The 17,058-nt window shown below is 50.4% G+C and overlaps 1 protein-coding gene across 9 annotated transcripts in view; it reads right to left on the reverse strand.

The window, feature by feature from the left end:
- Positions 1–17,058, reverse strand: part of PKNOX2 (PBX/knotted 1 homeobox 2) — a 253,475-nt gene that overhangs the window by 15,841 nt on the left and 220,576 nt on the right. For 6 of the 9 annotated variants that reach the window (XM_044752523.2, XM_044752522.2, XM_044752521.2 and 3 more), the window contains 3 exons: positions 6,432–6,561; positions 5,871–5,968; positions 4,958–5,077 (listed from right to left, as the gene is read on the reverse strand). The exons of 1 other annotated variant lie outside the window; for it this stretch is intronic. In XM_044752523.2, the coding sequence (XP_044608458.1) occupies positions 4,958–5,077; positions 5,871–5,968; positions 6,432–6,561 (348 nt within the window). The remainder of the gene's footprint in view (positions 1–4,957; positions 5,078–5,870; positions 5,969–6,431; positions 6,562–17,058) is intronic. 2 more of the 9 variants (XM_070489995.1, XM_070489994.1) reach the window with 1 other exon arrangement.

A 17,058-nucleotide genomic window follows, 5' to 3' on the forward strand; every position in this document is an offset into this window, starting at 1 on the left:
AGAAGCCTCAGACACAGGACAAAAAGAATCAAAGAATACTAACTTCTGCCTGAAGGAAAGAAGACAACAGGAAAACCAGTATTTACTACAGAAGTTCTAATAGCCGATCTCTGCTAACCAAGTGGGCAGACTACACAACGCTCTCCATTTCTCCTGTAAATCATCAGAACTGCTGTCCACGTTGTCCCGAATGCTGAGATGAATGGGCTAGTCTGTAGAATGTTCATTAGCCAATTTATTTGCTTATCAAGGAGTCAGCAGTGTTTGTGTCCAGACTGGTTTATGCTAGTAAAATGTGTTATTGTAATTATGTAATTTAATTAACTTTCTGTAAACTAATTAAAATATGAGTGCAAAAAGAGTTATTGTTGCTGAGAAAACTAAGTGGAATGCTTGGGAAAGACCCAAGACTCAAATCTGCTTAAAAATGCTGTGTGGTTAGTATCAGTGAGACAAACGTAAGAGACTAGAATACATAACAAAAATCTAGAAAGATCCTGCAGCCAGATTACTTCTCAAACATCAAAGTTCTTATTTCATTTTAAATAAAGATGGAATTTATCGGTGATACATTATAGGAGAGCTTTGTGCAAGTAAAATGACAATCTTTAATCAGAAAAAGATTTTGACCCTATATCAAAACATTAGCAAATAAATATATATGTATATCTTTTAAATTAAAATATATATTTTTTAATGGCTGTTCCTTTCTTCAACCAACTTTTCCAATTAATCGATCAACAAATTAGTTGTCCCCATTGTCCTGGATATGAGACCATCTACTGTATATTGAGATCGGCCCTTTCTCATACCTTTTCTCCCCTTTTTCCTAAAACTGAACAGCTATGATATGCCCAATATGGTGTTACTGCAGAGTTGTATTTCTCAGAGTTGTATACAGTCTCAGAATTGTTCCTCAAAGCAACATGAAAATAAGAGTGACTTAAAGTAATCACATACATTTGGGGAAAGTGTCAAACCATAGACCCTCTTGCAAATTCACAATGCCCCTAGGACACTAAGAATAAATAAGCTAAATGTTGTGTAATTCAGATTTTCCCAAACCTATCTCACCATGGAACGCTTTCTTAGGAGCAACACCTACAACATCCTGAAAAGGTACACACTTTGGGAATCAATGCTTTAGGGCACAGAAGAGGTATAATGTATGATCCCTATTCTTGAGCTACTTATGTTGACTCAGAGATATAAGACAGGTAGATCTGACACACACACATACACAGAACAGGTAAGTAACAGTATTAGTCAGTATATTTTTAGAGTCAAATGATGGTAAAATCAGTAGGTGTTATAGATCAGAACAACAGATCAGCCATCCACCTCTGACTAATTTTCACAAATTTTGGGCCTTAGCCTCAAAAATTTGCTCTTTTCATCCACTGTTCTAGAAAGTTCAAAGGGAACTCACATTTCTTAAGTGTGACTATATGCCAGGCTTGGCTATTTATACATGTTATCTCATTTAATTTTCACCACCATGGGAAATGGGTACTATCTTTTTTCAAAGAAACAGAGTGATCACACAGCTAGTGGGAGAGCCTCAATTCACACCTCTGTCTGTCTGGCTTCAAAGCCTGTCTTCTTTCCACTGAGCCCTGTTACCAAGAGCCTCCATAGCCTCTTTTCTGAGCTGGGGGTCGTGGGTGTGTGCTCCCACCTGTTTCTGGGGAGCCATGCCGATCCATGGCCCAGCCTCAGCCTGCAGAGGACAGCTGTGCTATGCTGTAACCCTAGAGGCCGGACTTCTCCCCATCCTCTTCCTCCTCCTCATCCAGAAGTTCTCAGTTCTGACTTTAAAGGCCCAGGGGTCACCCCCTTGGCCTCTCCTGATGGCCACTGTGAGGGAGGCATTAGCTGGGGGAGGACTTTGCCAATGTGAAGTGCTTTAGTAATAGTATCTGCACTGAGTGCGCTCTGAGCTGGAGAAGGTCCAAGGGGTGGGCGGGTGCAGGCAGTCTTACTCATGCTTTTCAGCAAGTCTTCTCCATTGTGCCAGGTCCTTTTTGTAGGGCTGTTCTGGGTCCTTCCTCCCCTTGTGCTTTGTGCTCAGCTACTACCCCCCTCTCTTCTCCACTTCTGTCTTCCTCTGCTCTCCCAAGTCCGGCTGGAAGTGGCCATGGCAGCAGGAAGGGGGCGAGAGGGCAGGATGTGAACTGAGGTCCAAGGTCCCAGGTGAGCCACGGCCAGGAGGGACCCATAGGGTGACCCTCCAGTCTCGGGCTGAAGACTTACATCAGGGTGAGTTGCAGACAGGGAGTGAAAGGTAGCTGAGGAGGGAGCCTACAGGATGGGTGATGGGAGTGAGGGAGGGGGTGCTGGTCTGGACGCCCGGCTCCTGGGCGGGAGAATTTGTCTTGCAGCCTCCTGTCCCTCCTATCCTTGCCTTTTCTCCCCTCAGACATGAGGTTGTAGGTGTGTTCACATGTCTTCAAAACTGCACGGGGGTGGGAGGCGAGGGAGGAAGGACTGGGAACTAACATTTATCAAGCACCTCAGCGTGCCAAGGTCTTTGCAATCATTTCATTGCTTCATCATAATCTTCACAAGAGGCGAGTGTGGCCAAGTTACAGAGTAAGAGGTCACACCCAGGTTTCAACCCAGGTTTGGATGCCTCAAAAGCCCATGAACTTTCTGCCAGGCCCACGGCCCTGCGGCCATACATCACCACACCACAATGCATGGAGCCAGCTCTAGATTTGTGGCTGGAAGAAGGGATGGGTGTAGGCTGGGCTGCCCCCAACTTGGGTGTGACAGGTCAGTGCTTAGAGATGGATCATCCCCAGGGAGCCCCTCTTTCCATGGTTGGGGCTGGGAGCTGCAGCACAGACACTCACAGGGCCATTGGGCCCATCAGATCCCATAGGCTCTTTGACAGTGTGGGTTTGTTTTTGTTTTTTTTTTGAGGAAGATTAGCCCGGAGCTAACATCTGTCACCAATCCTCCCTCTTTTTTTGCTGAGGAAGACTGGCCCTGAGCTAACATCCATGCCCATCTTCCTCTACTTTATATGTGGGACGCCTACCACAGCATGGCTTGATAAGTGGTGCACAGGTCCACACCTTGGAACCAAACTGGCAAACCCCGGGCTGCCAAAGGAGAACTGTGAACTTAACTTAATCACTGCGCCACCAGGCCGGGCACTGACAGTGTGTTTCAAAAAACCAGAACAGGCAGGAAAGCCGGGCATCCCCACCACGAGCTGCTTCCTGAGGCCTGAGGCTGGCCCTGGCCCCCTGGCTCCATCACTAGGCTCTGTGAGTCTCTCCAACCTCCTCTGCTCACCTTAACCCTCAGCCTTCCAGCCTCTTCTCTCCAAATTAGGTCAATGTTTGCTCCCTAGGAAACGCTCTCAAAATGAGCTTTCTCAGCAAAGCACGGGGTGGCCCAAGTGCCTATAGTGGCTGGGTGGATACCCATGGGGAGATGCAGAGCTCTGGCCCCACATCTATCACCACACGGTGATCTGCAGAGCAGTCCACTGGGTGGACAGGCCCAGCGCTTCCAGGACAGAGTCCCTAAGATCCTGAAATCTGAGGCCGGCCTGGTGGCACAGCAGTTAAGTTCGAATGTTCTGCTTTGGCGGCCCGGGGTCTGCCGGTTTGGATCCTGGGTGCGGACACGGCACCGCTCATTAAGCCATGATGTGGTAGGTGTCCCACATATAAAGTACAGGAAGATGGGCATGGATGTGAGCTCAGGGCCAGTCTTCCTCAGCAAAAAGAGGATTGGCAGCAGATGTTAGCTCAGGGCTGATCTTCCCCTCCACCAAAAAAAAATGATCCTGAAATCTGAGAACACTGCCTAAGCCTAGGCTCCATGGCTTCCAGAAGCACTCCTATTTCAAATAAAGGGTTGTTGATTGACAGATTGATTAATTAATTTCCATGATCCATCTGATTTCTCTCTGAAGAAAGAGTTGCCCTTACTCCTGCCCTTCCCTACACTTTGCAGGCCAATATGTCTATAGTCCTGACTGTTTGTCTTATGCCTGTCTGTCTAGGTACTGCCGGGACAGGCCCAGGGCTTGCAGACTGCTCTGTGCTCACTGAATCTACCTCCCCACCCTGACACGCACACGTCCACTTGCACACGCACATGCACACACACACAATCAGCCTGGACACAGAGTCACTGCTTTTCTTGATTGCTATGGCCCTTGAATGGTGCTGGGGGACTACAGTTTTGAAGTCACTCCTGACATTCAACTGCAGGCCTATCTGTTGCAACTAACACTGCACATAACCACACAACCCCCCCACGTTGGGTGCACACAGCAGGCACTTTAGAAACACTACATTGAAAACCAAAGCCTTGGTCACCGTTTAACAAAAGCAGTCATGGAGCCTTATGAAAGCAAATGCTCTGCATCACAGAGCTGGTTATGTGAGGAAGCCAGGATTTCAGCCTGGGCTGCCCCTCCAGAGACAACTGCGCTCGCCTGGCTGCTCTCATCAGAGGGAAAGGGACACATGCCTCTGCTTCCCTCAGTGGGATGACTCTGGGAAACAGAAGAGTCCTGGCCGAGAATCAACATTTTCCTCTCCAGGAGAAGGGCATGGGTGAGCATGGCTGCCTGCAGGAGGGGTTCTAGACCAGTAACCACGACCCCAGCCCCACGGAATCTCACTCTGTCATGAAACTGTACACTTGCTCAGTACTTCACTCTCTTCAGAATATGTCTGTCCCCATTCCCTCATTTGATGTCACACTTTTTTTGAGGCAGCAGCTGCAGCAAGCACTAGAGAGAGTCTCCCAGCTTTGGGTTCCATTTCGGCCTCCCCTCTGACCTGGCCTCTGGAAGATGACACCTCTATCAGAAAGCCTCTCTCTGAGGCCACGCCCTCTGTAGATCTGGGGATGACAGCAGAGTCTGGTGTCCAAGGGGTTATTCATACCCCTTGCTGCAACTTCACACCCCCGGTACACACACACTCACCATGAGATGCTGGAAGAGCCAAGAACGCATTATATTGGTGGCATGCTTGGGCAAGACTCCTCGTTTGTTCTTGGACTTCTTATCCTCATTGTCCAGGAGGGAGGTGAGGTCAAGGTTAACCTTCAGGGCACGTGGAGAAAAAATCAGCATCAGCAGCCTGGCGGGCCAGCAACTAGGGACCTGTTGCCATAGTGACGGCAGGCTCCGGGCTGCCAACCCCCATTCCCAACTCACTGTTAGGGCCCTGGGGAGGTCACCTTTCCCATCACCCCGCACCAGCCCCTCAGAGAATGGGAGAAGGGACGAAGGAGGAGCAGGAGGGGAGAGGGAGAAGGAGGTGAGAGAGGAGACAGGGTCATTCAGAGGTATAGGGGAGACAAATTTGCCATATACCATCCAATAGTTCTCAGCATTTCTAGGGTACTTTAAAGTTTGCAGAGCACTTTCCTATCCTTCACCATGGTTAGTCCTCAGCAGCTCTGAAGGGTGGTAGGGCTGTGTGCAGTGGGTGTTAATCCCCTTCTATAGATAAGAGCTCGGAGGCTCAGAGAGGTTAAGTGACTTATCTAAGATGACTGAGTTAATGTCAGATCTCAGGCCTCTGACTTCACATCTTCTTACTCCCCCCACTGTGTGTGCACTCTGTCCCACTGAGCTACACAGTGGCTCAGAGTGGAGACCAGGAATAGGACGTGCAGGACCCTTTGATGTGACCCTGGGAGGCAGCAAAATCCCAGAAGTTGATAAAACCTTTCCAACACCCAGATTCTTATCTGCGAAGAGGGGGTAATGATACCTCTTGGAGGAATAACGAGGATTAAATGGGTTACTTGTGTAAAGTACCTCGTGGATTATGAGCAATTATGGTTGCCCTCCCCCACGCCCATGCACACACAGCTATACACACACTCACCTGTGTGTTCTGGATCTGGATGGCTCCCTGGGGGATTGCTTGGGTGACCACCTGACCCTGGGAGGTTACCATGGTAACTGGCTGGTATAAAGCTCCACCTGAGGAGACAACCAGTTTTTGGGTCCCTGCCATGGGGGTGGGTAGGAGTGAGGGCAAGCAGGGTTCCCAATTCACTTGGCACTCACGTGTAAACACCCTCTACTCTGGAGAGATCCAGCTCCTGCAGGGGAGGGGTGGGCTGGGGAATGGGGTCCAGAGAGCAGAGCTTCTGGTGAGAGGAGTCTGGGGGAAGGGACAACAGCCTGACTTGGTCTTTGAGGGGCTCATGAGACTTTGACCTAAATTTGTTCCAAACCGTCACAATCAGGTCTTGGTGCTAATTATCTACAGACTTACAGAACGCTTTAGTCAAGAAACTCAGCTGGAGGCCCCTCCCTCGGCATGGGCACTCCCTCCCATTTCCTAGAATGGTTTGTGCAGTACCCTGTTCCCCAACCCTGGAGTCCCCTCGGGGCCACCCTTTTCCTCCCAGGGCTGTTCCCCACAATCCCCTGCACCGACCTGACACCACTTGTGAGTTGACGGTTGTCATGGCGATGTTGCCCTGCTGGAGCGCTGAGGCTGGGACCACAATCCCTTGGGGGTTATTGGAGACTCCAGACATGGAATTGGGGGAATTCTGCAGGAGGTCCTGGCAGTAAGGGAGGTGTGGTTTGTGACAATGTCACTAACAGCTTAGATGCCACAGCCCCAAATTCCTCCTCGCCCCTTCCCCTTTCCTGCCTTCCCTCCTTCCTCCTTCCTGCTCCTCCCCAGACCAGAATCAGAAAGGCAATTCTCATGGCTTCCTAGAAACAGTGAATAAGAAGCCTCAATATTAAAAACAACCAACCAACCAACAATACTCATCCATTTAGCCATTCCATTCCCCTGCAAACCTGAGACGTAAATTTATCCCATAAACCAGTGGTCTCCACCTTGGCTTTAGTTTGGAATTTCCAATATGGATGCCTGGGTTCCAACCCCAGAGATTTTAATTTAATTGGTCAGGGGTGTGGGCGGGGCTTTGGGGGTAAACTCTCCACAGTTGATGCAAATGTGTGGCCGGGGCTGACAGCCAGGCTTGCCTGCTCAGCACCTATTGTCCTTCACACTCCATTGTCTCCAGATGCCTTCCCCGACCCCACAGCCTCTCATGTTTTACTTTGTATCCCTGGCACCCAGCTCAGTGCCTGGCCCATAGTGATTACTAAAATATTTGTTAAATAAAAAAAATAGCTGCCCCAGCTTCTTCACTACCTTCTTCTAAGAGTATCTCACGGGAGCCTCAACCTCAGCCACCCTTCGGCACATCTCATCAGAGAGCTGGGAGCTCTGCCTTGGGCTCCCAGCACAGAATCCCAGTGCGGACAGTCTCCCTCTGTCCCATATTGTCAACCTGCCAGTGCCCATTTTTCTAGGAGACAACCTTTGCCATTTGTTTTTGCAGAAGCCAAAGCTGAGAAGATCATGTTTTCCGGCACCTCACTGGCCTCATCACTGCTGTTTAACAGCTGGGCAGAGCAGAGTTTGGACCTGATGTTGAGGGCCCCGGCATGCAGGGTGGGAGGCTTGGCCACAGGCCTCCAAGAAGAGGCAGGGAGCCCTCCCTGCTCGGCGGCTGGGCGCTCAGGAGTGTGTGAGGGAGGAATGGGGTGTGTGAGAGGTTGGGGTCTCGAGGCTTTATTTGGAGAAAACAGGACAGGTGGCGAATGAGGTGTAGTGGAAGGAGCTTCAGGAGACCTGCCTGGGTCTCTTGGCTCCTGCAACCACAGTTCTTCATCTGAAAACAGGGTTTGAACCAGGTCACCTGTGCCATGGCCATCTAGGGCCCACACTCCCATGCTCAAAGCCTGGAATCATAAGGCATGAGCTGTAAGGGTTTAGACAGGTCCACAGTCAAGAAAATAGACTAAACTGGGGGGAAAAGAAGGCACCCAACTTCCCAGCTTTTGTTTTAGGATGGGGGAGAAGCTTGAGTCTTCAGCCTCCAGGGAAGGTCTGGAGTGTGGAGTGAGAAGAAACGTGTGTTTGGAGGAAAACTTGAGCCAACGACTGCCTACTGTAGCAAGGGACAGAGGAAACCATCAAAGGCCCAGGGACAGTCGCGGTGTCACCTCCCAGACCCCAGCACCCTGGACACTGGCAGAGCCTCTCAGGAAGTGGTAGCACTGATTTATATGTCTCACTCGATTTAGCCAATTAAAATCCCGTTGGCGTCTCCCCCCAAGCTGCCTTTTTTACCCTCCAGGACTGTCCCTGGCCCCCGGGCTGGAGGGGCATCGCCTATAAATAAGCAGCACCCAGAGAACTGGAGTCGCTCTCCCTCCTCCGCCTGGCTGCCTGGGCCTCTGTGGCCGGCTTGCTGGTGGGTGGGGCCAGAGGAGGCCTCGCTTCTATTCTTGGCTCACCTCTGCTGCTCTGACCTTGGGGAGGGAGAGGGTGGCTCTTGCCTTCCCCTTTCTGGGACTCTGTGAGAGCCTCTCAGCCGGTGAGGTTTATTCTCTGAGCAAACTCTGGGCCTTCCTCTTATGCAGTTCCAGTCTACACTGAGTCTGACTTGGAGAAGCCTGGAAACTGGAAGGGCCCTTAAAAGCCACATATTCCAACTTCCTGAGGTACAAATAAGGAGCTGAGGCTTAGTGACCTGCCCAAGGTCCCCCCGCTGGTTAGCAGCACCAGGACTAGAACACAGCCCTCCTTTCTCCACAAATGGTGAACCACCACCTTGCGCCAAGAACTGGGCTGCAAGGTGCTCCTTGAATCTCAGAGGCTCAGTAATAATTATTGAAGGCAAGGTGAACAGATGCAACAACTAAAACCCAGAGGTACAGAGGCAGCATGGGCACTGGAGGGAAGATGATCAATTTGAGAATCAGCAGGTCGTGGTCCTTCTGTGGGTCTCAGTCTCCTTATTTATAAAATGTGTCTGGCTCGGTGCTGACATCCAGAGCCCTCAAAGCCTGAGCTTTCCAGCCTTGAGTCTCCTCCAAGTTTGAGCTCCCCGTGTCCCAACCTCCCAGCCAACCGTTCTCCGAGGATGCAAACCAGCAGCAAGGTTACGTGAAGTTGAAGCAACCTTGGAAGGTAAATTAATAGAGGAAGGGGCCCCTCCATGCCGCTCACCCTAAAACTAATGGCAATGACTTTTCAATAATCTCTGGTTTGGAATCATCCATGTGCTCCTCATTGCGTGAGGGTGTTTGGGAATTTCAAACACAGAAAGTTGTTCCAGACTTTCTTCCCCCACCAGAAAAAGTATCCAGCAAGGTTAGGCAAACACAAGCATAAGTCAGTAAAATAAATACAAGATGTGTGCCTTGGGCTTCAACCAACACACATTTTTACTAGCCAGAGGCAAAAGGGTGAGCTATCACCAGGATACTTCATCTGCTTATTCAAACTCAGGCTGGTTCTCTGCCCTGGGGCTTGACTAGCCTCCCTGCCAGCTTACCTGGTTTGGGTAACTGAAGGCAGTTTGTGCTTTAGATCAGACCCTTCTCTTTCCTACCCTCTCCTCTCTGGGTCTTTGCTGGGAGGTGCTGAAAGGCAGCCACATTATAGCAGCAAAGGTGTGGAATGGGGAACTTCAGGGGTAGAAACCATGGGCACGGCCAGGGCTGGCTACATCTTAGCTGGGGCGAAAAGAGGAAGCAAAATCTTGGCATCCCTGAGGTCGGGGGAAATGCTATTTATCCCTTACATTTGTAAATATGAGCTGGTTCACAAACCTGCCTAAGCATTGAGCTGTTTTAAAAGACACAGATTCCCAGGACCGTTGAATCAGACCCTCAGCAATCTGTATTTTCAAAAACCTCCCTGAGATGGTCCCCAAATCAGATGGGTCTGAAAAGTATCTATTTATCATACACATTGAATGTTAGAGAGCATTCTTTGACCACACTATTTCATTTTAATCTGACCACTATCTATGGGGTCAGCAGAAGAGAGATGATTCTATTTGCCTGAAGAAGAATTGAGGTCCAGAGAGTGGAAGTGACTTCCTTGAGGCAAACAGCTGTGCCTCAAACCCAGGTCTTCCGGCCTGGAGTGCAGCTCCGATGCTCCCAGAGAGAGATGTGCTTTGGAGTCAGCCAGCCAGGCTCCAACGTAAGCACAGGGCCTGGCACATGTGGACACCCAATAAATCATCTCTCACTTCCTTTGGCTAAAGTCACTCCACGAGAGAGTGGCACGGCCAGGATTTAAAACCTATCCTAGAAGTTCTAGAGCCTCTGGGTTCTTAGCAGCAGAAGCGATGCATCTGGGGCTATCCACGCAGCCGTGGTGGTCGATCCTTGCCACGTGCCCCTCCATCCCTGCCTCCTTGCCCAAGATGTTCCTGGGCCGAGGCCAAGCCCCAGAAGTCAAAGCTGCAGTCTCCGTCTCAGGCTAACTCCAGACTTGACTTTGCAGCTTTAGTGTCTAGCTCTCTGGAGCCTTTGTCTCTATGGAGACAATGGGGCTCTCACTCTCTGGGACCAGTCTACAGGTCTTTTCTGAGGAAGGAGCTACTGTAGCAGCAGTGGGAGCCCCCTGGGGAGAAAGTGTTGGCTAAGCACACAGTATTATTATCTTCTCAACTCTTTCCTCTTGAGGCTTATCAGACTCCAAACTGGGTGGATGCAGCTCTGTCTGGACCCAAATAGAGCTGTTTCCTTCCAGGCTCCTTAGCATCCATAAAGAGATGAGAAGCACATTTGGTACTGTTTTAGTGACATTTTTCAACATCCAGAATCTCACATCCCTGCTTGAATTCCAGGAACCAGAGGCTGAGAACCGGTTATCCAGACCAAGAACTCTTTGCCTTTTTCCACCAGGAACATGGCAGTGGTATCCCCAAGTTTATAGAAACTGCCAGAAGCCTAGGGATCATGGGCACTTTCCTGGCTTCTCTGGTGGACCCCTTCCATGGGACTGGGGTGGGGGGTGGTGTGTGGGGGGGTGTGGTCTCTTACCTTCAAGTAGTAAGAGACTTATATTCTAGTAGTAAGAGCCTTTCTAGTAGAAAATAGGCCCCAAAGCTGAGAACTTCCATAGAGTTTCCCAGAAATGACACATCATAGAGCATGGACCAGGTGACCGAGGAATCAGATGGAAACCAGCGGGCTGGCCTCCGCAGGCCTCCCAGGGAGCCCTTCCCCTCCTGCTCCTTGTGTGATGTTTCCCTGAGACACAGAGAGGCCAAGAGCGGCTCAGGAGGGGGCAGAGGTAGGGGAGCAGCTTTAGAGTGGCTGTGAGCTTACGCCTCCTGAACTCCACCCATGGACCAGCTGCAGGGCCCTCACTCCCTGGGGCCATCAGTCATTGTTTCAGGACCATAGTGGTCACTGGGTGAGTTTTACTTCAAACCTCATTTTTGGAACAAAAAAAGATGATTTGTTCAAAAGGAAGACCTTACTAATAAAAAGTGAAAGGCTCTGTGATTACTTTCAGAGCGGAGAGTGGTGGGGGTGGGGGACACAAATGAACTGACAATGACTATGAACTCTGATGCTATGGTCTGATGTCAGCCTAGGAGGAGCTGTGTCAGTCCCATGAGCCACCATTCTTCACTGTCAATAGGGAAAGGGCTTATGTTGCCAGGGGAAACTTAATTCCCACTAAAAGAAGAAATTCCTGGAATAAACTGTGATGGGAGAAAGAAATGAAGGAGTGAAGGAAAGAACTGATAGAAAAGTTTTCCTTTAAGTTATTTTGAAATAGCTGGAATTTTTACCTTACTAGAATGCCTGTGAAACAGGGGAATGAACTGAATGAACTTGCAAAGGTCCTTCCAGCTGAGGGTTTTAGATAAACCAATGGCATTCCCTTGGCTTTACTGTGTGGGTGGGTCGGGGGTGAGTGGAGGGAGGGAGGGAGTGGGGTGTTAGTGTGGAACCGGCGGCACCAGCTGTCTGCCATCCACCCCCAGGCCACTAGGGGTCTCTGCTGATCCACCAGCTGAGATGGTGCTTCCCAAAGCCTCCTCAAGCCTCCCAGGAGGATGGGGTTTTTGCTAACTTGCCCCAGCTGGGGGGCGGGTAGTTGGTTCTGAGTGCCTCAGTTGTACTGGAAAGCTTATCTTGACCTACCCAGCGCATGCCCATGACCCAGCCTCTTGACTCCTTTAATACTGGACATACAGCTCCTTGGTTCTTTCTTATGCACGGGTCTGATTTCTAGCTTGGTTGCAGGTTTTTGGAGAGAAAGAGCAGTATTTTTTGAATTCCCCTAAACTGCCTAGCAGTGTTGGGTGCATGGTAAACGCTCAGTAATTGTGCGGCCTGACTGGGCTTTGGCCTGGCATGGTGTGTGTATGTGTGTGCGCGCGCATGCTTTAGGGAGGTGGGGAGGTTGCCACTGTCCCCAGACACTCCGTTCTTGGCAGCGTCCCTCCACTCTGGCAGAGGCAGTGTCCTGTCCTGTCTGAGGCCGGGAAAAACTGGGTTCCCAAACTCAGGGAAGCCAGTTACATAGTCACATGTAAACAAGCCACCTAATCCTGTTCCTGTTCCACTCCTGTTGGGGGCTTTAGTCTCAAGGGAAAGGCACTTCTGGCCTGTGGGGACAAGTAGCAGCTGCTCTTAAGGAACATTCCTTCTCTGGAGGAGAGAACTGCTCAAGTTTCACTAGCCTGGTGGGAAGGCCACCCTGTTGGTCCCCCAGCCCCTTGAGCTGGAGGGCTGCAGGCTAGGAACGGGAAGAAGGGATAGCTTTAATGCCTATGGCAGGAGTTAGGCACGGTAACTCCAGAACTCAGCTTCTGGTCACTTTGGCCTGGGGGTGTCCCCTTTCCATCTTAGTGGTGGCCTTGCAGGGTAGATCATCTCCCCCGATCCCTGCCAGCTACAAATTCACTGGTCAAACCCTCAGGATGTCTGGCCACTGGGCAGACCTTCAGGGGCTTGCCTGAGGGGATGGCCTCCCCACCCCCTGCGCCTCCTGCCAATCTTGAAAATGCAAACTCCTTGTAGCTCAATAGGCAACCCCACCTTCCCCAGGTTGGGATGTAACACAGCTGGAGAGTTGTACCTGGTCTGCAAGCCTAGAATCTTACAATTATGTCCACTTTGTACCTCCCTTCTCGTGACTTTCAATCTATTAACAAATCCAAATTCTTGCTTCTCAGCAATTGGTTTCTTCCTCTCTAGTCTCTAAGTCCCTGATCTACAGCTAAGAAGGGTCACCCTCCCCACCTAGGGCCCTGGACTCCTGGTTCACCTTCCTACATATCACGAAAAAAGTAAAAGAACTTATTTCAACAAGCAGAACATAGACTCTGGAGCAACACATCCCAGACTGCTGTTTATTAGGTGTGTGACCTTGAGCCAGTGTCTTAACTTCTCTGAGCTTCCCTTTCCTTGGACATAAAATGGAGAAAATAATGTACACCTGGCAGCCTTGTAGTGCGAGTACCTCAGATAATACGTGAAAAGCACCTGGTACGTGCAGTGTTTGAGATGGGGGGTCAATAAATGCTGATGTTCTCCCCTTTATCTGCCACTTCTTCTTCTTCTTCTTCTTTTTTTTTTTTTTTGAGGAAGATCAGCCCTGAGCTAACTGCTGCCAATCCTCCTCTTTCCGATGAGGAAGACTGGCCCTGAGCTAACATCCGTGCCCATCTTCCTCTACTTTATATGTGGGACGCCTACCACAGCATGGTGTGCCAAGCAGTGCCCTGTCCACACCCGGGATCGGAACTGGCGAACCCCGGGCTGCCGAAGCAGATCGTGAGCACTTAACCCCTGTGCCACCAGGCCGGCCCCTGCCACTTCTTCTTTGAGCAATACAAGAGGTGGCTACCCAATTAACTTGTCTCCAACATGTCTCCCGCCCTTTCCCCATTGCCTACGTTCTCCACTACCTTTAAAATCTTTGGCAATTGGCTATGATTATCAGCCTCAAAGCATAACCCCCACCCCCCAAATTTGGCTGCAAGATTCTCCATCATTACATGTGGAGGTGAGAGATCGTGTCATGTCTGTTTTTATATCCTTGAAACTCAGAAGGCTTCATAGGGGCTCGAATAGATGCACGGTGCATGAATGAAGGACTGTGCCACTCTCTATGGCTCCTCTCTCCAGGGATTCTGAAAGGCTATCTCTGTTCCTTACCTTCTCCCAGACTTCCTTCTATATGGGGAACCCTCACCTTTAGAGCTCCCAGACAGCCTGCTAACCCTCCACTCCCCCAGCCTGCCTGAAATGCCTCCTCCTCCAGGAAGTCCTCCCAAAGCCAGTGAATCTGCATTTTCTCCAATCCCAATGGGCAAAATCCTCCTGCTGGGCTATCTAATCCCTACCAAGGTTTGTTCATTCTGTCTCTGGGCAGGAACAGAGCCTGGCCGTGAGGCATGCAGGCTGAGGCCTGAGCATTCCTTGGGGGAGGAAGAAGGATGCCGAATGGTGACTGGGGCAACCTCGAGCCACGCATGTGTTTTGCTCGATCCAGAGCCTTTCCTGTGCCTCTTCTTCCCGTCTCTATGGCTGCTCCTTTCCTGCCCTTCCTCAGTGTTCCCTGGGCCCTGAGCTTTCGATTGGCTCACACAATTTATCCAGATCCTCACATGTGACTCAGAGCTCCCTCCCACTGAGACTGGGAGCTCCTCCTGGACAATTCACTTGTGTTCTCATAGGACCCAGCACGGTGCATACAGTAAGTGTCCCTCAAATGCTTGGCAGCAAAATGAGAACTGTGGCTCAGTCGGACTTGCCCTGGAATAAAGCCCAGGCTCAAATCTCCATGGAGAAAGAGGGATGAATTTCAAGTCAAATTAATACTTGAGCGAGGTGGGAGTTAGGTCGTCCCTAGTGGAACAGTTTAGTTTGTGTCCTCTAGGAAGACAGGAGAACGCCGAGTCTAGAATGAGCCCGCTTACTGAGGATGCTGCCCCTGCCAGAAGCCTGGGCTCTGAGGAATAAGGATGCCTTTGTGCCATTAGGCACAGGCAGTACAGGATGGCTTTGGGGAGGTAGCAAGAACTAGCTATGGCCCAAGTCCTTGGAAACTCTGGTTTAGTCCTGCTTCGTAGCAGCAGTCTCCCCCTCTCCTTACCCTCATTCTACCCTTATAGAGAAAACTTACATATAGAAATGGAAGGCCAAGCAGGGAATTTGCCCAGACCCCATAGAGCTGGATGTGGACACCATGTGGCATCTGAATGGGGGGACCAATTTGAAAAAAACAGTATCTCTCACTTTGCAACACAAGGCCAAATGATTAGCACACGGGGAAAACCATGAGCCAGCAGTTTGTAACAAAGGTAGTGGGGCGGCTGGAATGTTGATCCAGAGGATCATGTTCCAGAGGGGAGACACCCCTCCCTGGGCCAGGCTGGCTCTCAGTGTGGCTATTTCAGGCTGGGGGGATTAAGGTTGAACCATGACGAATGTGTACACACACACACACACACACACACACACATACACACCCGACACTCCTTTTCTCTCTCGTCTCCCATGCTGGATCCTGTGCCCTGATCCCTGATCCTGTGTCTGCCTCCTGCACTGAAAAGTCTCTTGGTCTCTCCTTCATGGGAAGGCCCGTGCTAGTCCCCACCTACCTCAGCGAGACCTTGAGAGGAGCCTGACCTGGGAATGTGGATGGGGACAGCACATGGCACATCCTACTCACCTTCTCCTCCTCCACACACCTCAGACTTTGCACTGACCCCACATCCATCCTGCCTGTCCCTTCTTCACCTTACCATTGCTGCCTCTCCTCTTTCCTGCCTGTCTTTCTTCACCTCCCTTCCCGAGATCTGTGTCTCTTTCCGTCTCTTTCCCTTTGTTGCTTTTTCCCGCCAATTCTTCAACCTTTCTCTACCTCCCTCTTGAACAGTGAATGCTGACCTTCAATATTTGTCTTTCTTTCCCTTTGTCTTTCTTTTATTTCTCCTTTGGCTTCCTCTTGTTTCTCTTGATCTTTCTGTCTCTCCATCTTTCTCATTGTATTACTTCTTTCAACAGATATTTACTGGCCATCTATCGTACACAAGACCCTGTGGTAGCCACCGTTGGTTGTGGGATATAATATATAAAATACTGTCTGTACTCAAATAATGTTTATTATCCAGGAGAGGAAAATGAGGCTTATGCAAGTGACTATAATACAAAGTCACATGTGATATTTACCATATAAATGGCCCAAAGTGCTCCAGGAGCTAGTTGAGAGAGAGGACAGTCCATTCCGGGTGGGAGTTGGAGAGGCCTCCAGGGGAGAGCAGCCTGCTACTGTCCTTGGGGAAGAGGTTCAGTCCTGCAGGGATTTGGGGGTGTCACCCAAACAGAGGGCATGCAAGAATGGTTGCAGCACCTCAAGAAGGGAGGCTGAGTCCAGACCTAGGAGGGCCTTGAATGTCAGGTAGAAGGATATGAAAACTCTGGGGGGCAAGCAGAGTTTCTGAGCAGAAGAATGACATGAACAGAGCTTTATGAAGATAGAGCCAGCAGCCGAAGCTTAAGCGTGTGCATGTGTATCTAAGTGCGTGTGTGAATACGTGAGTGTTCCTGTGTGAGTGCACGTGTGTGTGTGTAGGCATGCTGGGGGATCGCCAGAGAAGACAGGAGAGCAGGTTAGGAAGCTATGGCCGTACCCTGTGTGTAATTCCGTTATTTACCCACTGAAGCCCGAACTAAGTAGGTGGTGGCCGTCAGAGGAAATGAAGGGAGAAGTTTGAGAAATACCAAATAGGAATATCTCGCTAAGTGTCTTTTCCTCTCTTCCTTGCTGTCTTTGTTTTGCCCTATTGTCTGAGCTCCTCTTTCTAAGCGGATCAGAGGCCTTTTTGTGGTGGCCACGCCAGGGCCGGCTTCACGCTCAGGCAGAGATCTGATGCTTACAGTGATAAAAATCAAAGTTCTCTCCTCGAAGCCCAGAGGCGCTGAATGCTGGGTTCCCCAGGAGGACTGACTCTCGCAGGCAGTTTAGCTGAGACCTCGCCACCCAGAGCCCACGTTATCCTCCTCAGCCAACCCGGCGTCTCCAGTGACCCTGCTTCCGCAGACTAACTTGTCAGCCCCGGGACCCCAACCCTGAGGGGGCCGCTGTGGCTGCTAAGCCCTCTGGCCCTCCTTTCTCCCCTCACTACCCTGCTACAGCCCCAAAGCCAGAGCTTGAGGTAGACTTGGAGGGCCCAGACGGGGAAATCCAGTGCCTCTCCAAGGAC

The sequence above is a fragment of the Equus asinus genome, chromosome 20 (assembly GCF_041296235.1).
Source record: "Equus asinus isolate D_3611 breed Donkey chromosome 20, EquAss-T2T_v2, whole genome shotgun sequence".
NCBI lineage: Eukaryota > Metazoa > Chordata > Mammalia > Perissodactyla > Equidae > Equus > Equus asinus.